At 36.2% G+C, this 24,426-nt stretch overlaps 2 protein-coding genes across 2 annotated transcripts; both read right to left on the bottom strand.

Moving 5' to 3' along the window:
- Positions 1–3,195: 3,195 nt before the first annotated feature.
- On the bottom strand, positions 3,196–13,466 carry LOC121412552 (sialin-like). The gene is made up of 10 exons (XM_041605341.1): positions 13,181–13,466; positions 12,624–12,856; positions 11,745–11,975; positions 9,279–9,366; positions 7,534–7,626; positions 6,713–6,849; positions 5,740–5,889; positions 5,272–5,401; positions 4,594–4,835; positions 3,196–3,748 (listed from the first exon to the last, which is right to left on the bottom strand). The coding sequence occupies exons 1-10, from the start codon at positions 13,182–13,184 to the stop codon at positions 3,548–3,550; spliced, it is 1,509 nt and encodes a 502-aa protein (XP_041461275.1). The 5' UTR covers positions 13,185–13,466; the 3' UTR covers positions 3,196–3,547.
- Positions 13,467–18,452: 4,986 nt separating this feature from the next.
- Positions 18,453–20,899, bottom strand: LOC121413394 (tubulin alpha-1 chain-like). Its single transcript, XM_041606194.1, has 3 exons — positions 20,782–20,899; positions 20,131–20,353; positions 18,453–19,777 (listed from the first exon to the last, which is right to left on the bottom strand). The coding sequence occupies exons 1-3, from the start codon at positions 20,782–20,784 to the stop codon at positions 18,645–18,647; spliced, it is 1,359 nt and encodes a 452-aa protein (XP_041462128.1). The 5' UTR covers positions 20,785–20,899; the 3' UTR covers positions 18,453–18,644.
- Positions 20,900–24,426: the final 3,527 nt, after the last annotated feature.

The following is a 24,426-nucleotide window of genomic DNA, read 5'->3' as shown; positions in this document are numbered from 1 at the left end:
AAAACGTAAGATATTGTTCGAGAAAGAGAGAACCATTCGCAAAAATTTTCTCACTTTTTTTCTTAAAACTTTGTCAAACTAAAACCGTGCATGATCTGCGAGCTCTATTTTGGGTCTCTAATGTTGGACGTCGCAAAACTTTCGAGGCGCATTTGGAGAGGGAAAATATTCCAGTTGTATTTGAAATGTATTTCAACTGCACTCCAAAAGTGTTTTTATCAGGTTTTGGCATTCGAACGACATTCAATTTGTTTCTTCTATAATGATAAGAATGGCGATACCATTGATATTGATAAGTGGCATCTCTCTCGAGTTTCATCTTTCCATCACGCAAGTCATATTTTGATATTTTCATTTCATTTATTTTTCCATTTCCAACAATCATTTACATTTACAATAATTTTGTTACATACATCTTGATATTATTATAATCAATAAGACAAAGAAACTTATTATGTGTAATAATCAAGATAACAGGTCGGAAACGGAGGAAGCTGCTAAAAAGCGAAGCTTGTAGGATGCAGCCTCCTATAATACATGTAATATATACGTATGAACAATGTCAACAAAACACAAATGCAATATGGTAGAAATTTGAACTTAAATGTATCTAAATGAAGTTTAAAAGAAAAAAAAGAAAGAAATATAAAATGAGGGAAAAAAGCAAGATCAGTGGTCTCCAGCTTCTTGCCCCAACACTCACAGCGAATATACGGATCAACAGGAAAACGAAAAAAAAGAAAACAGGAAAAAACGAAAAATATCATATTTCACAGTTCGTAGTGCTGGGTATATATGAAAATATAATGTATGAGTGATGAAGAGTTGAAGAAACTAACGAGTATCTTGGAGAAACTTTTTCAATTTCAACTTAAATTTAAAAGAATTTAGGCTTGGGAAATCTTTGATAGTATTATTAAGAGTGATATAATAAAAAGCCAAGGAGACTTACACACGGTGAATTCTTGCCATAGACCCATGGACGCTAGGATACCGTATACTCTTTTACTAAATAATCAAACAACTATTGTGAATTTCGGTTCAAATTAATGTGATGTTAATTCGATCTTATTTACAATTAAAAATATCTTTATTAAAAGTATACGTTCTATTTTAGTAAACATATGAATATATTATATAAATATATTTTTTCAGAATCTTGAGACTACAATATCAGAATATTGCATTAATTATGCGTAATGGTCTAGGAACTTTTTGAATAGTTTCGGTCTTAAGCTGGTTCTGTTTAAAGTGACTATGCCGTCGCCTGTCTTAACGTGCAGTGAGGTATAAAACTATATGAATATCCAAATGGATAAGGTATGAACATGATCAAGGGCGGATCCAGGATTTTCCAATGGGAGGGGGGGGGGGGCATATTTTCCCAAGGAAAAATTTGACAAGCAAAAAAAAGGGTTTTCACATAAAATCGAAGGTCATTTCATGACGTCCCCGAAAAAAAAATTACAAGCAAAAAAAAGGTCTTCACTTTCAAACAGGGAAGTGCACAATTCTGTTTTAACCGCATTTTCAGATTACAAATTTCAATTGTGCCTCCCAGGGGGGGGGGGGGGCACGGGCTGGCTGTGCTCCCCCCCCCTGGATCAGTCGGTGAACATGATGACTTGGCCCCCTATCAACTTCCTTTTTTGTTTGTTTAGTTATTTCATCCTGAGCTCGAGCCGTTGATAAATAAAATATTGTTTTATAGGGATATGTAGAACAGTGAAATCTACTTTATTACAGTACTCATCAGGGCTCCGTAACACAAAGGTTTGCAATCAATCGCTAAATATCAATGACCAATCAAGATCATCGTTGCATGCACACTCTGTTTAAAATATTGACTGGGAGCCAATGAGTGCGGTTCTTTCATATTTGCAATTCATCGCAAACCTTTGTCTTACGGAGCCCAGGACCTTGTATCATTGCTTACAAGTTACAGTGAACTTTACACTTTAAAATGTCGCGTTTTTTTTTCAAAATACTTTTTTTTTTCGTAATTCTAAATTTTTACCTGATAAGAAGTTTTTACATTATATTAATTTTGTTTTACTTTTATGTACTTGTATGTTTCAGTGTTTATTTCGTGCTATTATCCACAAAATTGTTTGTTGCCTCTGTATGCTTTTTATAATAGGTATTGAAAATACCTGAACAAAATTAATAAATGTTATTTTGTCCGTATGTTATTTGTTATTCGATTAAAGTCTAATGCCCAAAGAAGTTTAAACATGGTTCACACGAAATGCACATTTCATTTAGTATCCAAGATAAGCTTCATTTAAAAAAATCAATTTCATATCAGTTAAGTAACATTTATTTCCAAAGCCTAAGCATAATTCACATAACGGCACTCAAAGTACATCTTGTAGCTAATGGACCGCAGATATATTTAACCCTATCTAGGCCGGGGTATTTTGGGAGTTCCTATGGCCGGGGGGGGCCTCCCAGGCCCCCCCCCTAAGATCTCGGCCGTCGACCGCGCGATCGCGCCGAAAATTGGCACGCGGGTTGCCTGGGACATAATCTACAAGATTGTATAGTAATTTATTTCATGTGAATCGCTATTAAGTGATTATGCTAATTTATGCGTAATTAGTATGCGAAATCATACTTTTTCCTCTAACTCCCTAAATAAAGCTCCAAATGTACTAATTTTTGGTATAGAAACTCTTTGTGGTGTCCTTAGCAAGTGTACATGAAAAAAATTGTGACATCAAATCATTTTCTTATGTATTATATTGTTTTTTGCAATTTCTTATGTATTTCCTTGTTTTTTTGACCTTTTGTTTTTCATTGTTTTTTCAATGAAATTTGTTGGGGACTCTTCTGTGATCATAAAAAGCATAAAATGAATACATTTAGACTAGCAAAACTAAAAATAATCATACATTTATGAATTTTGGTTGAAAGCACAATTTGCATTGACTTTGTACACGAAATCACGTTTTTGAGCCATTTTCGGTCTGACATGCACTTACTCAATGTTACGTAATTTCGGAACCACGTACCCGGGTGACGCAAAATTGGTCTCAAAAGTTGCGCAAGACTTGAAAGTAAAAAGTCAGCGAGCGGCGCGGTCAAAAAATTTCGCACGGCGAAAATATCGCGCGATTCGTTGAGGGGGGGGGGCCTCCGAGGCCCCCCCCCCCCGGCCTAGATAGGGTTAAATTGGAATTATGAAAATTGTGATCGAAGTTTCAACCAGCATACTTCAGTCGTCATCAGAATTCAAATAATCATCCAACCTAAAAAAAAAATGGTCAATATGTGATGTTCACTGCCTAAAAACAGGTAAATATTAAACCTAGTATAGAGAATTTATTTACAGTTTTAATTATTGAATAATAATTATATACTTTAAGTTCATGCCGCATGGGATTATATTGTTTGTATTATATTCGAATTCTCCAGTCGAGATCGAGGTGGCGAGCTTTCCAAAATCAAGAACAATATAATAATGAACCTTTGTAAGTCATTGAAAGAGGGAACAATGCAGCGTGCCCCGACAAATCCGTTGACCATCGAAATTAAAAAAAAAAGTTCATTTGTCAAAATCTTGCCCATTGTCGTATCCATGGTTCGAATAAAGTTCAATTTCCTTGGCATTCTCGACATCCTCTGTCTCGTCGTCTTTGACCCATTTCTGATCTTCTCCCGATCCAAACGTATGGAAGAAAATAGCGGAAAAAGCTGTGATTGCTGAAGCGATGTAGAACACATACCTCCAACTTACAGGATCATACTGTAATTATGAAAAAAAATAATGGAAAAATATAGGAATGCATGAATTGAGACTTTCGTCGGAAGGACTTGAAAAATCAACAGGAGAATGGCCTCTGGATATGACGCGATGTAACTTGACAGAATGCTTAAAATAACGCCACCATTTATCGATTGAGGGAGGGGGTGCGGTTGCATTTGATTGCGTGGAAACATTTTGTGGAAATACCAGCAGAAAAAATCATCCAATAATCAGAAATCGATGTACGAATAATTCAATAAATAGATACTAGTTGTTATTCGTACATCATACCAAGGCTCCCTTTGTATTCAAGTAACATCATTTTGATCAGTATTATACTGATCAAAATGATGTTACTTGAATACAAAGGGAGCCTTGGTATGATGTACGAATAACAACTAGTATCTATTTATTGAATTATTCGTACATCGATTTCTGATTATTGGATGATTTTTTCTGCTGGTATTTCCACAAAATGTTTCCACGCAATCAAATGCAACCGCACCCCCTCCCTCAATCAATAAATGGTGGCGTTATTTTAAGTATTCTGTCAAGTTACATCGCGTCATAACATAATCTAATTAAGTAAAATGATTTGCGACATATCTCAAGGAGAATGCAGTGTCAGGGAAGAAAAGAAAAGATTCTGTAATTTTTATATCGATGGTGAAGCAGAAAGAGAAAGAAATTGAGAAATGAGCTAGGGGGAACAACAGGTATAATAAGGCCTAAATCCGAATTTCATGAAGAAGATAAACAAAATTTTCTGACAAGCATTTTTTTTATGCAATGGTAGTGATGAAGTCGTTGAGTCATATAATAAATTTAAAAAAAAAATCATGTACCTGGTCGACAATTAGTATTCCGGTTATCATCGGTGATATAAAACTCGCGGATATCCCAATGGTATTTGATATTCCATATAGAGTACCCGTTGACCGGGGCGCCAAATCAACTGTATTTGAGAAAACCGACGGATACGCCACACCGGTTCCTATGGTTGCGATGATCACCAGTGCCATGCCGAAATACCGGTTACATACGAGAAAAGCAACCGGTATAAGTGACCCAGCTATCATTATGGCACCTTAAAAAACATAAAGCAACATTAAAAGTGACAAAATTGAAATTAAATCCACATAAATCATCCTTAAATGTTTCCTTGAAAATAACTTCCTATATATATTTCAGGATTAAATGCGAATAATTTTTCCTTAAAGTCTGAAGTACTATTCTTTTCATGATTTTTTGTATCTATTACGGCGGTTCCAATTGTAGAGCTCGTGATTTTTGCATTATGTGAGAGGGGAGGGGGGGGGGTGATCTTTAGGCATTGAACATATTAATGCTTGCATCCTATTCTGATTATTGTTTCAATGGAAAGGATGCATAGTGATGAATGCCAACCTCCCGCCTCCACCCCCAGGAAAAAAATCAATTTGATATAATAGAGATTTCACAACATAATAATTCACGGGAAAATAATGATATATAGATCATGTTTAGCTGGTTATAATACGCACCAATGCTTGCTGATGTCTTTCGAACCTTCGTCACATTGGTGCCTCTACCAATGAGAAAGTCTGATATCTGTGACGTAATTATACACGTAATCATTTGGCAGATGTAGGGAACAGAGGCTAGAAGTCCAACCTTACATTGATATTAAGACAAAAAATGAATGAAAAATTATGATTCACTTCTATGCACTGGTCGTGTTGTTGGTTTGGTTGTTTTACTTTCGGTATTAAAACGAAATTTCTACCCCCCCCCAAAAAAAAAGCATAAACGAATTTCGCGTGACAGGGTTTCCAACCTTCACGTTATTAAACATGGTTAGGTTAATGGTAGCGGTGAAAAGTTTACTTTGGAATACAGAATAGCATTAAAATAATGAAGAAAAAGATAAACAAAGAGAAGAAAAAAGAAATTACAACTTTAATTTACCTCTTTCGGATTGTTTGTTATTTCGATTTTTTAGACCATCTTACCTCTCTCACTCTGAATCCTAGGATGTACTTCATGAAGATAGGAAGGTTGGTGAGAAGAGTTCCCACAACCCAACCATGGATTGAAAATCGTAGGATGATTAAGGCATACACAGGAAGTGACGTCAGAACTTTGAATATTGGGTAGGATTTCTGGGTGGGGAGGATGAAGATAGAGACTGTGAGAAAATTTCACCATGAGTTGATATTGTCATACAAAGAGGATACGAGTACTTTGATTTTGTTATAACTACATTTATGGAAGCCTTGATTAGTATGGGTGCCATGATATCGCACACTCTCAAAAAAGGTTAACCAATATCAGGTAAAATGGGAACATGCATGTTAGTTGGGTAAAATGATATTTGTAAATTTTACGCAATGTTGCGTTGAAATAGCAAAATTTGTTGTAAAAAAATACCCAGCAAACATACATGTTCCCTTTTTAACCAATATTGGGTAATTTTTTTTAGAATGTAGTTCTAACTCTTTATGATATACGGGCATCAAAAAGATATAAAGAGGTGGTGTGCGTGGTCACGTGTTTTACGGCGGTGTGTTCACAAAGCACACGCAAACAAACTGAAATCAGATATATAATTGTGTCTCTCATTTCGTAAGGGATCGTATGGCATTTGTGTGTTATTTTTAATAGATAGGCACAAATGGATTGATGGAGATAGACAATGGAAAGTTAAAGAGGTTTGAAAAGTCATGGCGCTGATCAAGGGAGGGCATTTGGTGCACACTCTCATCATTACCAGTCCCCCTACCTCCAAACTGATCCGTTGATATTTTTATTTTATGTGACCCTCCACTGCATCCACCTCCAGAAAGATGAGTTTGATAAAGTGAAATATAAAAAAATAGTATGGGCTGTGTTACGAACAAAATTATTCATTTTAGTGCAGTGATTTTGGAGCATTTCTACTTGACCTTTAAGAAAAAGCAGAAACCTGCTCTCAGAATAACTAACCTTCTTCGAATTATTTTCCTGTTTTTGTTGTATGTCATCATTGTGAGATACATCTTCACTCGAAGCCGGTGTATCTTCATCAGGTTTTTCTTTGATGAAGAGTCCCCAACACATTGCCCAAACAAGGGCGTTTGAACCTGTACACCACAAAACAAAACGTGTTTGGGATCATTTGGTGCAGTTGAGGGTTGTATTAGTTTGAACCTTTGTTTAACATTTTCATATTCAATGCCACTATTGCCATCATTATCATCAAATCATTATCATGGTATCATCATCATCTTTATATGATCACCATCATAATCATCCTCATTAGCATCACTACCACTACAACATCACCAAAAGCATCACCAACATAAATCATCAGCAGTAGCAGCATCACTATAGCACCATCATCACCACCATCAATATCATCATGACCATTATCACCGGCATCGTCACCACCACTTCATTGGTGTAAAATTCCATCACTTTTAACTCCAAACACGATGTTTTACTACAAGATTCATTCCCAGGCGCGGACCAGGGGAGCAATTAATTCTTGCATTCATCGCAGCCTCATTATGGCGCTGGCAAATTTAAACATATATCTATCGCATCCTACCGGGTACCCATTTAGCACCTGGATCGAGAGCACTTATTTCCGTGGTCGAGAGGTCGAGAGTGGCAAAGTGTGGATTAACGCCTTGTCAAAGGACGCTAGACCGCGGTGGTATTCGAGCACACGACCCTCTGTTTACAAGGCGACCACTACACCACGGCTCTTCCACCTTAATTGATATGTTCCTCTCATTTTTCTCAACTCAACATTTATATCCTACCTAAGATATAGAATGAGAAAGGCCATCCAAGCCAGGGAGTTGAGCATATCAGACCAGATAGAGTCTGACCTACAGCCATTCCGAATGGAGCACCTGAAAAATTACAAAATGATGAGTTCTTTTGTCAAAATCATCGATATTTTTCCTTTCAATTTGATTTCCAAGTTTTCGTTGACGATCCTACAAGCTTCACCAGACCTTCGTTGATCATCTGAGTTCCGTATGATCAAAACTCTTTGAGCTGCTACACCAATCATACGTCATCTATGATCAGTGCCCCGTGCCACAAACCTGAACGCTTGATCGTTTTTATACGATTTATTTTGCATTAATTATTGTGAGTAAACAACGATCGATCACTATGCTTTGTGTCACGGGGCACTGAACATAGACATAGGCGGCGGAAGCGGGGGGGGGGGGGACGGGGTTGACATGTCTCCCTCCTAAATTTGAAGTGGGGACGACCCCCCCCCCCTAAATTTTCTGTTGATAACCTTTCTTTTTATTTGGCTTGTCCAATTTTTACCTTTGTCCCATCCCGGCCTACAGCACTACTCAAAAACCTTCGATCATATACCAAGCCAGAGTTCGAGCTATAAGATAATCATGTTTTCGCAATTGGAACGGGGACGGACTCGAAAATATAGTAAATCTATTGAAAATGCACGTCAAATCGCAATGAACAGCTGAGAGGTCTTTGTCGAAAATTGGTGAAGCGGGACAGCAGATCGTCCTAAGATTCGGAGCAGACGAAAAATTGCAAATATATCGTTTGTCCAGAGTCACGGACGACACCGCTGTTTTGATTCACCGATTTTCGACAAAGACTGAGAACTTTTAGAAATAGATTGTTTACGTTCCAGAAAGCGTGTGCGTAGTAGTTGTGAAAACTACTTCATTTACCGTGTTTACACGTAATCGGCTTTTTCATAGCGTGTAAACGCGAGTAACTTGCATCGGACTTGCATATGACGTATATTGTTGGTGTGCGTATCATTTCAGGCTTTTGCATCGGCTCGCGGTTCTGAACCGCGAGCTGTAACAACGTGTAAACGCGAACCAAAAGCCGATTCTGCATCGGCTTTTGGTTCTGAACCAAATGCCGATTAAGTGTAAACACGGTAATAATCTCTAAATAGAAGGCTCGTGTCTCGTGTTATCATAACGCGATCAGTTCGATGATCACTGGATATTATACTTTAAACCAATTGAAAACGTAAAATTAATGGTTGCCATGGGAATTCGGTAGTCATTGCGTGAACGTCGGCAACGAGCACATACCACTTTAACATGTTCAACGGAGACTATTTCATTTGATTTGCAGAGTTCCAGAGCGGAACATAATTATCTGATGTGTCGACGAAAAGGAAACAATTTATTTTTCCTATCACTGCAAAAATAATCAATTAAGCATAAATTATGTCAGGACGGATTGTTTCACTTCTTGTATATTATACAAATTTGAGTAAATCTACACTTGCCATTAAACAATGATGAAGCAATTTACATAGTAAACATAATACAACATAACTGCAATTAATGGATGAAACTGAATCTTTAACATCAAAATAAGAAATATGCATAGTCAGTTTCGCAAAGTTACTTGCTCAAATTATAAAAACACTCGATAACATGGAATTTCACATGAAAAGGATATATTATGATCAAAACTATAAGAAACAAAGTTGTAAACGCACATCTAAACCACCGGACTGTATGAGATTGAATTGAAATAGAATATTTACCAGCTAGAGCGAACGATGATATTCTTGTGTTGGTATCAACTGTTGACCATTTCCCGAGTAACGTGAACATAGCAGGAACAACAGTGCCCTTTGAATCATATTATCACAAAAATATTGCGAATTATGTTATTATGATACTGGCCTTGAGATATCCTAAGGATCCTTACACACTGTCAAAAATGAAGTGTTAATTTAGCACTTAAAGTGCTTGTATAGTGACTGCACTACGAGTGCTCATTTTCTAGTTTAAATTTGAACTAAAAAAATCAGCACTCGTAGTGCAGCAGTCACTATGCAAGCACTTCATTTTTTATACAGTGCATATTCAATTATTTACAATAATCTTTTTTTTTCTGTTTTCTCCCCCCGTTTTTCCTATTTCCAGTAGATGTAAATATTTTGGTTATTCTCCATTGCTGCCACGCATTCAAGCTTTGCTTTTGTTGCAACCATCTTATTTATTGCGTAACAGAAAATACCACTTAAATTGTTTATTCATGTATAATGCATACATTTGATGGTTTCTATATAATTTTATTTTGTTCATTGTCTTGATGCCAATATTCTCTGTTCCCGATTTTTGTTGTGAAAAATGAAATTCAATGAAATGAAATAACACATCATTTTGTATGAAAAAAGAGGCCTCCCCCACCATCGCCTCGACATCACAGATGATTACGTCGACTTTGATCATCATTTCCATTTCCGCAGTTTATGCAAGCATTTCATAAAGAGGTTTGTCTGTGATTGTTACTGGGGTGTCTGCACCCAGCCAATCAGTAGCAAGGATTCACAGTAGCTTATAACATCTTTCGGTGAACACGACCATGACGACAGAGTAATTTGGCCTGAACTCGATAGGAAACAGTAATACCATGGACCCTAGTAATACAATCAGTCACGCACAATAATAGTCAATAATTATGGGTTATGGTTATGATTATAGTTATTTCAAAAGTACACTTTACAAACATTTCTCACGCAGTTGGGACGCATTTCCATTTTTTGTTTTATTCAAAATTGAATCCCTCATGTTTATCACTGTTTTTGAAACTGCTTGCACGACTAGTGAAGCATGATAACGCATTGTCACTCCGCTTCATACCAATGAAAATGTTTTGTCACGGCTTGGTGTTTTTCTTTCATTTTCAGTTGGACAATGTCGATCTCACGACTGAACAAGGATTGAATAGTTTGAACTTAAGGGGCGGTGACAAGGTGGGGGGGGGGGCAACCATCCACATGATTTTTCATGTCGGGAAGGGGTGAGAAAAGGGAAGAACAGAAAGATGAAGGGTACAAGTTATGGGCTATATTGATAAAGAAAAAACACCAGCCCCTCCCTATCAAAATTTCCTGCCGATGTCCCTATGTTACTTTGTTGGTGTGCAACTCTTGGAACGGAAATGCATATCAACTTTATGATAAAGACGCGAAACAAAAAGCATTTAATATCTGGGATCATGTGACAATTGTTTCTTCAAGTCTTATTGTGAGAGTATTTGAAAAGGGGAAGTTTACCATGACGAAAGGGTAATTGTAAAATTCGGAGAAAAAAATAATAAAAACATATTGGTGACGGTTTGAGGAACATCTATCAAAGATTTGAAAAGTCATTAGAATTTGTGGGTTTTTTCTTTTGTTACGTCACGTGCGAGCAGCTCAATCAATGAAATGACATTTTCCCAAAAAATAAATAAAATGCATTTTATTATATTCAATTCAATAATGGTTTATTAAAAACATGCCTCGCAGCCAGAGGCTGATTAAAAAACATATACTTATAGTATATCAACGAACACTGTATATCAACGAAAACTGTAAAAACTGTGCCACCAATTGGTGTAAATAGAGGACCACGTCCTGAGGTGTTAAAATAACATTCTAGAGATTAAACATAACACTAAAGAGTGTAAATGTAACAACCATAGGTGCTGTGATAACACCTATAGGTGTAAAACTAACACCATCAATTTAACACCGGTGTAAAATAACTGGTGTGGTCCTATATGTACACCGGTTAACACCACAGTTTTTGCTGTGAACAAAGCATTCAACACCCGCTGCTGAAAGCAGATTATATAGTCAGCATGAACCATAAAAAATTGGAATTTATGCATATATTACATAACAATATGGGGCAGCTGCATGCTCGTCTATGACATCACAAATAAAAAAATCAAATTCTAATAACTTTCTTTTTCCTTCACCAATATTTGTTTTCATTATTTTTCCTGCTATTTTTACAATGAAATTTTTATCAGAGTGAACTTCCCCTTAAGGATAATTATCACATTTTACAATTTGGGAGAGTGATATATTTACCTCTTTTCGCTCGTAATGTTTACCTTAAATTGTTTTGACAAACAAAATCGATCAAGTTTCTGAATATACTTGCTCTGCATCTGCCCCATATTTCAAAATCCTAATATGGTCAATGTTAATCAATCATTATGCCTGACTCACCTCAGCTAGTCCAGCCAATAGCCTCACCCCAAAGAAATACCCAGCTCCTGCCCTGGCTGCTACAGGAACGAGCATGTTCATTGCAGCCGTTACGACACCTCCAATCATGACTACCCATTTCCCGCCGACTCTGTCTGCGAGCCAGCCGCCTGGGAGTTGGGTTATGGGTAGCCCGATGAAGAATGCGGAGAGAAGAAGCTCTTGTGTTCGACTGCTCCAAGAAAATTCAGGCTGTAATCAGGAAAATAATTTAATTGATGTCTCCTCCATGCACTATGAGAAGAAAAGTACAACTGTATTATTTTCTAGTAATGCCACTCTGAACACAATTTTATATAGGCCTGCAAATTAAATTTCACACCTTTCTGCATATGACCTGAAAGAATCCAACGCTTTGCACTTTGATGTTCTAAGACAAGATAGAGAGTACCAATTTGCATCTATTATATTGTGATAAGGAAACATTATTTCTTCAGGATGTAAATCTACTCGCCGACTAGAGTAAAATTATTTGTTTGTTCGATTTTTTTTTTATTTGGCTTTGTACTGTGGTTGCTTCAAGAGCCTGGAGTTACATACATGACCTAAATCATCGCCGCATGCACTTTCCTTAGGTCATGGAAAAATCAGGAATATCATCTGAAAACAATCATTGAAAATTATGCGCAGCCCTGTGAATATAATGATGAGAGGAATTATTATACTCTTGAGGAAACATCATAGATTCATATTTCGTTTCTCTTTCTTATATTTTCTCAAAAAATTCCTCAGCTTCAGGACTAAAAATATATGATTTTTTTTGGTTATTTAATTCATCCTAGATCATTATTAGTGCTTTTTGTTTGAGGATCATATTTTTCTTTTGTTTCTTTTTTTTACCTTGATATCCGTATCATCAGCATCTTCTGTGATTCCATCATTGATACACGCATGCGTAGAGTTGTTTGGACCACGTGATGCATTTTCTTTTGTGTGATTGGATACAGCCATCGCCGTAATGGCGACGCTAGGGTTGATACGTAAAGAATCCATGGAAGTCACACACCAAAAGCACATGAAGGCAAAGAACATTCTTGAGTTTGGTTGCCATCTTTTTCTATCTTTCGGAGGCGCTAAATATTAACGAAAAATAAGAATAATTAACAATGACTTATACAGCGTCTAATAAAAATATCTAAACGCTTTACAATAAATTCACAACTTGACTATTTCAATACATTTAGCACTGGTCAAATAATCAGACTTAATTATTGTTATTAGAAATTGTGACTTCAGCGCTACTTTGAGTGAATTAAGAGAAGAAAGATTTCATAAGCAGTATACGGGGAGTGAGTTCCAGAGTAAAAGAACCACAACTGAGTAGGCTCTGTCGTCGTAGGCAAATTCTATATTTTACTTTTAAAAATAAGATTTGAAAATTAAGTGAATATACTCACCCATTTTTGTTACTAATAGCCTTCGATAGTTTTGTGCATTCCTTTGAAATAAACTCTGCTTGAAGAAGATTGAGATCAGCTGATGGTAAAATACTCGATTTAAAATAAAACAACACAAAATTAAGAAAACTATGGATGACTTAATTTTTTGTTATACAGTAAGGACAACATCTTTCATCATCATTGCAGTGTTACGTATCCCATCTGCGTTATTTGAAATAAGTTTTCGATTGATTTAAGACTTGATGTTGATATTTAGTTTGATGTGCATACAATAAAGAATAATTAAGAAATATATTGATATTGCACTGGTCACCTTCATTGTATTTTGTTAATTAACATTTATTATTGTTTTTCCTAATCGACATTCAATTCAATTTGCATTCTATGCTGTTGAAAACACGAATAATCGTCAAAATGTAAAACAAATTATCTGAATAAGTAGTTAACACTTAATGTATATAGAAGTAGAATTTATTAGTAATTATTTCTCGATTTTTCAGTGGATTTAACTAGTCTTTTGAATTATTTGGGTTCAATATACATTTACAAAAATCCACGTATTGCAAAATATTTTATTCTTCTGTCGAATCAAAGCATGAGCAAGATTGAATAGTCACTCATCGGAAAATTTCAGATCACTGTTATATAAATTTATTTGTTAGGATGAACCAGTCGCGTATAAATGTGAGTACGTAATGTACTAAAAACTCCTATGACGCAGGCTAACTAGATCATTGATCTGTAGGCGTCATAGGCCTAAAACATTTCCCATAGACTTGTGTGTTAAAAAATTAATGTGAAATAAGGATAAAATTCGGGGGTCGAATGTTTACTCAGTGGATGTGATATAGATCTGACCATGCTGACTATCCAAATCTGACCTGCTCATTTTTAAGATAAATCGGCATTCATATAGGAATCCCCTGAGGTATCAAGTTCATCACCTGAAACAGTAAAATAACCCTTATCCTTCCGAGTCAAATACTTTCAAAGTTCGTGATATTTCTTCCCAATTTGGGAATAGAAAGTTCAGTAATTACCAAAAATAGAATCAGTGCTATAAGATTTACAGTCATTATTCGTACACTTTGTCAATCAACCATATCAAAATTTAACAAAAAATAGAATAGGTTGGCTCAAATGAGTATCTGCTGCCTTTCCGATGTTAATAGGCCCGTGCGACCTGTATTTTAGTATTCAGATCAGTAGCTGTGCATAGCAGATACCTAATGACACTATGCACTCTAAAAAATGAAGTGCTAATTCAGCTCTTATAGAGCATGTGCAGTCACTATACACGCTCTTTAAGAGCTGAATTAGCACTTCATTTTTTTTGAGTGTAGCGTGTAGAATAGGTTCGAACTCTGGACTCCTGGTTAACCATCGCTATACAGTGCGTATCAAAAAAAGTTTACACTTTGAAAAAGCCCTGGGAATTAAAAAATATACAACATGTGGGTAATTTTTTCACATATAATCTTAGGTTTGGGTCTCATCTATCCAATGAAAGTAAAAGTTTTGACAGAATGTTACACTTGAGTGAGCACTGTCCATTTTTGTAAAGCTCGCAGAAATCTGTTTGCGCAGAAATGCTAGTTTTCACGCTGTGTCAAGGGGAAAGGGCGAAATCAAATTTACCCTGCGAATCATTTCTCATACATTTCCCTTGCAGTTTTAGTCAATTGAAATAAAACAGATACATTCAAGCATTTTGTAACAATTTTGCCACCAGAATTGAAATTTCAACTCTTAGTAAGCACAACCTTTACCCTTTTTGTGCTAGATGGATCTGAGGACTTAATTTAATGTGAATAAAAGTTTATATCAGACATCTCCAGCATTTTTTCAATAAAGTTTTCTCATTTAAAGTGGGTTTACATTTATTTTTTATTTAATACTTGTTTCTCCACACCTTTTCCAGGCTTGACAATGATTAACAAAATGAAAATCAAGCCTAAGGCATTTCATGTAAATCGCAGCTCAGTGTAAAGCAAATATCGTCACGATGGCCTCGGTGTGTGAGGGAGTGGGGTAGGGCGCAATGCACTCTTCGAAGTGTTTTGGGCAAGGAAACAAGTTAGAAAAAGGTAAAAGATATCTTCAAATCAATTTTACTAGCTAAATTCAACGTGTACTTCATGATTAAGGTCTACTTTTATTCGCTTAACTATTTCAAAGTTCTGCGCAAATAATTTTCACTAACTTTTCAAAAGTAAGTGGTGCTCACTCAAGCGGAAATATTTTTCGACAGTTATATGGTCATTTGCTTAAATGGATCTGTACCAATGTTAAAATGTGGAAAAATCTTCAGGATATTACAAATGTATAATTTTACAGGACTTTTTCTAAGTGTAAACTTTTTTTGATACGCACTGTATACCAAATTCTACGTTTTCCGGCATCCTAACAGAAATCAATATGGGAAACAGCCATCAGGTCATTATAAACTGGGTGAAAAAAAATAAATAAAAACAGACCCTATCAACCTTGGCCCACGAAGGGAAACACAGTTATTTCTAGGTGTGCCCCTTCATGAATACGATTTTAAATGTTAATAAGTGACAAAACGCCGTTCTTATGTAACGCATATTAGATTATCTGATTGTGATATAACGCTAAATCTTTGAAAAAAATATTTTTGTCACTAAACAAACAGTTGTTTTACTTAACTGAAATTAATACTGAATGTCATTTTTCATGACAATGTGTCTACCTGTCTCCACCTAAGGCATAAATGTGCTTTTCTAGTTCTAGAATTTCTAGTTAAATATAAAAGGTTATGTGTCTCTTTTGCTTCTATATAAGCCTTCGCCTTGTTTCATAACCAAAAAAAACTAAGAAAAAAAATGAAAAGGTGTGAATTATGATACTATTTTCAGAATATTATATCAAAATTTATCCAAGAATTAGATTTTTGTTTAAAATAGGTTTAAAAATCACTCCGTTTTCACTCGAATGATAATGACTTGAAGTTAGAGTAAATTTAAAGTTGACATCGAATACTTCACAAAAATTTGATTTAAAGACTGAATTTCACTCGTAATCTTATAAGTTGTATTCCCTTTGTCAGAGAAAATTACTATTCTCTCTATTTTTTTAAGAGAGTATCCCAATAATAGATGAAAAGTGTAAACAAACTATCATAAAGAGTAGTTCTTACCTTATATGCCGAGTTAAGTTACATGAAATTCAGAAAGGTAGTCGCTTTATTAGTAGAAAATCATATTCCGCAGCTTTAAACAAAAGTCGTACTTTCAAAAAAGTGGTACCAGTCGATCACCAAGAAAGGATGAAAATGTTTTACCTATCATTGCCTATAGGCCTACAAATCGACAAGCAGTTACGAAGCTAGCCTTGATCAGAATGATGGTGAAAATAATGCGTCCACTTTGATGTCTTTAAAATGTTTATAGCGTGACACTGTATACACAGCGGGGTCACAGGAGGTAACTGGTTCAACATGCAGGTGTTTTAGTTTTTTGTTTGTTTGGGTTTTTCTTGGTCAAAAACCCGTCTGAAACGGTCCATACACACGCCCTATTGATACACGTAGTATAATAGGTGGATACAGTCGATAAAATGATATTAATATTTCTCTGTTATATAGAGTTTATTCCATCGGAACGACGCGTCTCTAGATAAATCATTACCATAGTCATCGGACCCTGACATACCCGCACACAATTATGTATGCAATTTCTGCACTCACTGAGTATTCCAGACCAACATGCCTTTTTCGCTTCCTTCAAAGAACCCATTTAACTCATGGGTGGAGAGTGGCAAAGTGTGGATTAATGCCTTGCCAACGGACGCTGGGCTTTGGTGGGATTCGAACACAGGACCCTCCTATTACAGGGAAAGCATCAGATCGATACACACTGACGCGTCCAAGGATTATTCAAACAGGGGCACATAAATCAAATTTTATTAAAAATAAATGACATGCAGTCATTTTCAAGCCCCGTTTAACAGTAATATGTTCAAGTTTGCTTTTAGTGTGTTTTCGGTTTAATAATGATTGTTTTGGAATCATATCAATTTTTCCCACATACGACTACTTTTTTATTCGATAAAATGTAGAATGTTATAATTGACTAGAATATTGTTTTTCATTTCATGAAGTGCCACGTCCACCCCCTGATACACCATTGATCACCTAACTACGGACCTTCCGGAAATATGTTAAATCACTCTGTTTTATGTAATAATATAGGACAGGAAATTATTCAAATTCAGCAAAAAAAAAAGATTGGTTGAAGTTTGCCCAGCACTGACCTTGCTATGTACAAAAACCAACTATTATTTATCACTATATCTATACAGGTTAATCAATTATTACAGTCTATATTTTTTTTAAATGGAATGATTAAATATAAGAGACGCTCATATACCTAAATCTCCTGAAAAATATAATTTTTATAATGATAATGATAATAATTCAATATTTATATATCATCAACATCATCATCAACAACAACATGATCACTATCATCATCATCAACATCACCATCATCATTATCATCATCATCGTCATCATATTCATCCAGTTCACAAAGTCATCTTATGGTCTATTTCCAAAATGCCATATTTTGTCCTCTAAAAGCGGGGCATTGAAGGAACGCCCCTGGAGGCTAAAATATTCATATTTTGGAAAAAAAATAGAAAATGTCAATGGGAGTGTGATTTGGGTGATAACCTTTCGGGGGACTTTAGGTGTCAATCCGCTATCAGTCGCTGCTACCACCACCTCCATCACCATCATCCTCACCACCACATCATCATCACTACCACCACCATCACCACATCATCATCACCATCATCAACATGATCACCATCATCATCAACATCACCATCATCATTATCATCATCACCACCACCATCATCATTCCCATCATCATTATCATCATTATCACCATCATCATCATCAACGTCACCATTAGCATCATCATCATCATCACCATCATTATCATCACCATCAACAACATCACCATTATCATCACCACCACCACCACCATCATCATCATCACCATCATCATCATCACCATCATCATCATCACCATCATCACCATCATCATCACCATCATCATCATCACAATCATCATCAGCATCATCATAAACATCACTAAAACATCACTAACATAATCACAATGAAATCCAATCTCAGCCTGGTTCAATCACATCCATTACAATTCTCCTCTATATCACCCGCAGACCAAACATCATCTTAACCTGTGATGCTGCAAAAATAATGGAAAGAAAGCATGAGTAATTTCTTTAAAAATATTATGTTCAGAGACATGTTTATTTGAAATAATGTGGCATAGATCTTCTCTTTATCTGATACTGGGTAAAGTCCAAAATTATATAGAGTTCAGAACAAATATTTTTATCATTATTGCTAGAAAGTAACCGGTCATTTCAGTTCGTAATGTCGATAGACGTCAGGAGTGTCAGAACCTGTCTAATATTCTTCACCTTCCTCCTCCTCTCCCTCTGCATCGACGGAGTCGGTTCCGACTTCTTCGTAGTCCTTCTCGAGAGCGGCCAAATCCTCACGAGCCTCGGAGAATTCTCCTTCCTCCATACCCTCTCCGACGTACCAATGGACGAAAGCACGCTTGGCGTACATCAGATCGAACTTGTGGTCAAGACGAGCCCATGCCTCGGCGATGGCGGTGGTGTTGCTCAACATGCAGACGGCACGCTGGACCTTGGCAAGATCACCACCGGGAACGACGGTGGGTGGTTGGTAGTTGATACCGACCTTGAAACCAGTTGGACACCAGTCGACGAACTGGATGGTACGCTTGGTCTTGATTGTAGCGATGGCAGCGTTGACATCCTTGGGGACGACATCACCACGGTAAAGGAGACAGCAGGCCATGTACTTGCCATGACGGGGATCGCACTTCACCATCTGGTTGGCAGGCTCGAAGCAGGCGTTGGTGATCTCGGCAACAGTCAGCTGCTCATGGTAGGCCTTCTCGGCAGAGATGACTGGGGCATAGACTGCAAGAGGGAAATGGATACGTGGGTAGGGCACCAAGTTGGTCTGGAACTCGGTAAGATCGACGTTGAGGGCACCATCGAATCGGAGAGATGCGGTGATGGAGGAGACAATCTGTCCGATGAGACGGTTCAAGTTGGTGTAGGTGGGACGCTCGATGTCAAGGTTGCGACGGCAGATATCGTAAATGGCTTCGTTGTCGACCATGAAGGCACAGTCGGAATGCTCGAGGGTGGTATGGGTGGTCAGGATGGAGTTGTAGGGCTCGACGACAGCGGTGGAGATCTGAGGAGCGGGGTAGATGGCGAACTCGAGCTTGGACTTCTTTCCGTAATCAACAGACAGACGCTCCATGAGCAGGGAGGTGAAGCCAGAGCCGGTGCCACCACCGAAGCTGTGGAAGATGAGGAATCCCTGAAGACCTGTGCACTGGTCAGCCAACTTCCTGATCCTGTCGAGGACGATATCGATGAGTTCCTTTCCGACGGTGTAGTGACCACGGGCGTAGTTGTTGGCAGCATCCTCCTTGCCGGTGATCAGCTGCTCAGGGTGGAAGAGCTGACGGTAGGTTCCGGTACGGACCTCATCTGTAGAAGAGAAAATAACATAGAAAAAAATCATTACTTAAATGCAATAAAATACAGGAGAAAATGATATTTTGGATAGATAAACGATAAATTGAAAAATACAGTTTATACTACTTTACTGTTCCCATGATTACTGATTATGAATAAGTCAAGATGTGTTTTGTCATTAATATTTTGTTAATATCTTTATGTATACACAAAACCTTCAGATATTAATGATACGTATACATAACATGAAAATCTAAAAAACTTTTATGAATTGGTAAATCATCGATATATATATATATTTGTAATGAGCGTCTTCATTCTTTACGGTCCCTATCAAGTGGAAACGAATATAACTTAATGCTTACCGACTACGGTTGGCTCGAGATCGACGAAGACGGCACGGGGGACGTGCTTGCCAGCCCCAGTCTCACTGAAGAAGGTGTTGAAGGAGTCATCACCACCTCCAATGGTCTTGTCTGAGGGCATCTGACCATCAGGCTGGATGCCGTGCTCAAGGCAGTACAACTCCCAGCAGGCATTACCGATCTGGACTCCGGCTTGGCCGACGTGGATAGAGATACATTCACGCTAAAATAATGAGAGAAAATGACTTTAATTTAGACATAAGATATACAATTTTGATGAAGATATTTATATTTAAAATTTTATAAAGTATTCTATTATAGACATTATACAATGTCAAAGATATCAAAGGTGGTTGATAACTGTAAGGCAATAGTTTTTGCCAAAGATAGTAGGCCGCTTTTTGAATATACAATGTCACTATTTTTTTCAAATTCCGTACGGTTTGGGGAATTTCCTTACTAAAGTTGACAAGTTGTATATATTGATTATAAAGTTTACAAAAACTAGTATCTAGTAGTCACAACGATTTCAATTTTGTAGAATAGTAACCAGAACCAGTAAAAAAAAATATTCATCTAAAAAAGCAACAGGTTGGCACAATGATTACAATCATTAACCGACGTTAAAAAACATAAATGAAATACACATACCATGTTGAAGTTCTTGAGTTATGAAGTATTTAAACGAAAAAAAATATTGACTTAAAAGTCGCAAATTCACGAAATGCCTTCGACGTGCGATGTGTCTTGAGCAAAATCTGAATATGGCGACTTCGCTCCCCGACGTTCATTTATACACCTTAGCCGTTGCTATGCGGCTTGACCATAAACAAATAATTGACCAATGACGATGAGTCGATGAGCTCGAGCGAACACTTTATGTCCGTCGGTATTGCCTATAAAGTTCGCATCGTTAGGTTGCCATTAGTGGTTGCGAATCTAATATCGATGATTGTTTTGTTGTTACCTTGTCTTGTTTGAATAATGGTGCATGGGGGGGGGGGGTCGTCTGTGTTCATATAACCCCCTAGATACTGTTGCCGGGAGCAACATCTAGAGCATGAAACCGATCTAATATTGCAAAGCCATGCAGTGCTTAATTGATACATTCATAGTCGTGCATTTCTGCGTGATTATGCTAAATTGCTGACTTCAGTCTTTAAAAAGTATAAAACTATTTATGTTCTTTCTTTTGATAAGACATTTCTATTACAGTCCGCTATCTTGTTTGGATTAAGTTTATTTTGTGTTCTTACATGCGTATATGATATTTCATTATATGAGTACTATTACACTTTCAAAATGGATGATAGGAACAATGATGACGAATTTCATTTACAGGTGTAAAGCGACTTTTGATAAGATACAAAGTGCGTTAAATAAAGGGGAAACATTATATCGTGGTTCTATATCAAAATTATATGAAATATTATACACCGTTGCATGTCTGTGGTCTACACGTCTATTATGGTTGTTCCTCTTTATATGTTTGTCATTTTGCCTCCGACGAAGATTCTGCTATATAGGGTCGAAAGCTTTTGACTCTCTAATTTACTCCATTGGCTCTCTTTTATTAGATAAGCAGTTTTCAGCAGCTTCTTTCTGCCATATATTATATACATACTACAAACATAGATTGTTTTTTGAGACAGTCACATAATTAGATGAACATAAGGGAATTATTTTGATGTCGAAGGCACGGTGTTTATGTACGGCATGATTAGCAAATATACCACAAAATCATTCTGTCCTTTATTTTAAATATCTTTTAAGAACAATTCGTGATCAATTAATTTGATTGACATCCCACCCCCCATCCGCCTATCTGTCATGTCTGTGCCAACCAGAGAGTGACAAACTGCTCGTAGTTAAGAAGTGTAAACAGAATTTTCTTGTTGCTACCTGCGATGTTCATTGTTTGATACAATAGGCCTCTTCAATAATACTTTCCCTCATAATCTCAAATCGATACAGAATAATATACCTGTAATACCCACTGCCAACATGGCCAATGCAGGGTATAGCCTGATATGTTTCTTTTAAAAAAGTACTGATGATTATTACCTGAATCTTATAATGTATATCATTTTGAAATGTTTATGAGCAGTTCTTAAGTACATTGAACGGTGAAATTCAATGACGTTAAAGGGAAAGTTCACGCTGACAAAAAAAATATTGTAGAAATAGCAGAAAAATAATAAAAGATATTGCCGAAGGTTTGAGAAAAATCCATCAAAGAATAAAAAGTTATTAGAATTTCAATGAGTGGATTAGTGACGTCATAATTATGCGAGCAGCATTCCTACATAACGAATGGTAGAAAATCAATGAAATGTCATTTTCTCAGAAAATTGAAAGTTGTTTTTATTGTACCTTTTGTATATCAATAGACAAATCATTTCACACACGGTCATGAAAATAAAACAAAAATTAGTCATTAGGAACCATTAAACTAAATGAAATTCATGCATTTTATATTACATAACAATCGGGGGCAGCTGCTTTAAAATCTTCAGATTATCATTTATTGTATCTTTCTCACCAAAGGAATACTTTCCTTAAAGAACAAGCCCACCCCGATAAAAATGTGAATATAATAAAAAAGAGAAAAATCCAACAAGCATAACGCTCAAAATGGCATCTATATCGGATGTAAAATAAAAAGTTATGACATTTTTAAGTTTCACTTAATTTCTTAAAAAAGTTATGCACATATCGGCTGGTATGAGGGAACTGATGACATCACTCACTAACTGTAATTTTCTTTAATATTTTATTATATTAAATATTCTATTTTTCCCCCATCGTCCGTGAAATAAAGTTTTTATTTCTCCCTGATCATGTGGGATTACCATTGTTTAACATTTTATGTTTCAGTCAAGTTGGTTCTTGTTGTCAAATCTGTAAAAATTGAAATATTGTATAATTCAAACAATAAAAAACAAAAGAAATAGTGATTCAATGTTGATTCAAATCAGCATTTTTCTGAGGTGGACTTGATCTTTGATCACTTTCAATTTAAAGTGTAAATCCTGAATTTGACTTTATTTCGACTTGTTATGTAAATATGTATAACTTGATTTTTTTTAATATTAAATTGATGAGAAATTACAATGATGATGATTTTACACTTTTTTTATTGTTTGGAGCAGAAAATTCGAATAGTAATTTGCATTTTCTATACAAAACGACAATCTGTGATATTGTATTATCGGGTGACTAACAGAAATGACAAAATACAATCTATGCATAACTTAAGAAAATCAGTTATTATAGTGTATATGGGTCCGAGGGGGAAAGTGGTAATTTGCATGAATGTATAATTTTTGGGGGCCTGATTATACCTTTATTGCCTGATTATACCTATAAAAAACTATACATTAGACGCGGGTTAGCACGGGTCGTGTGGTCCAGTGGTCCAGGGCGGTAAGTTGCATGAATGTAATTTTGGGGGCCTGATTATACCTTTATTACTCCCCTATATACGCGAGTTATACCACAAACACAAACAGATCTCAGATATATCCCTTTATTTCCGTGAACCCCCCCCCCCCACACACACACACACCCCCACCCTACATCTTAAACTCCTTGGAGTGTATATTTAGGGACAGAGATCACAAATTTTAAATATTATAAAAAAAACAACGTCGTTGTTTTTTTAATTCATTTATGGTTGGTTCCTATAACAGATTCATTAGATTGCTTTTTAATTAAAGAGTGGTGGGAGCAGGGGATGAGAAATACATGGAAAAGGTGATATAGGGTAGAATTCTGAATAATAGTCTTCAAGTCTTCAAGCTACATGTATTATGAGTCGATGACGTCCATCAAATTGTTACTGTGAAAAGTCAAAGTTTATTATCTTTTCGACACTTTTCTCGATCATTCCTTTCAAGAATTTACAGGTTTTATGAACCTAATTAACAATCTAATGATTATTTCAAATATGCAATGCTTTTTGTAAAGAAATGTGATAAGGTTGCATCAGTTCCTTGATGGGTATAAACGTTAGTTTTAATGGGAGAGTAATAAAATCATTACAAAAGTTAAAATAATTTATCTTCTCACCTTTTTGCAGTGCTTTGTGTAGTAGTACACTGTTAAAAACCGTTATTTTACAGGAAAAAAAGTAGACTTTGCAAAAAGCAATAACAGAATCATTCTGTAAATTTATAAAACAGGAATTTTTCTGCAATTTAACAGAACAGGTCTGTTTAAAAAGGGGAAAGGGTGTATTATTTACGGAAATTTGTAAGATTCCATACACCAAATACCAATGTCCTGTAAGATTAC

The sequence above is a fragment of the Lytechinus variegatus genome, chromosome 4, assembly GCF_018143015.1.
Source record: "Lytechinus variegatus isolate NC3 chromosome 4, Lvar_3.0, whole genome shotgun sequence".
NCBI classification, from domain to species: Eukaryota; Metazoa; Echinodermata; class Echinoidea; order Temnopleuroida; family Toxopneustidae; genus Lytechinus; species Lytechinus variegatus.
This window is presented reverse-complemented; position numbering and strand designations above follow the sequence as displayed.

Bases quoted from the DNA above. Each gene is read 5' to 3' on its own strand.
- LOC121412552 (XM_041605341.1), bottom strand. The intron at 7,627-9,278 runs GTAAATATTCTA...GTAATTTTTCAG, and splicing joins ATCATCGTTCGCTCTAGCTG to GTGCTCCATTCGGAATGGCT. The intron at 5,890-6,712 runs GTTAGTTATTCT...CTCCCCACCCAG, and splicing joins AGGAAAATAATTCGAAGAAG to AAATCCTACCCAATATTCAA.
- LOC121413394 (XM_041606194.1), bottom strand. The intron at 19,778-20,130 runs GTAAGCATTAAG...TCTCTTCTACAG, and splicing joins TCTCGAGCCAACCGTAGTCG to ATGAGGTCCGTACCGGAACC.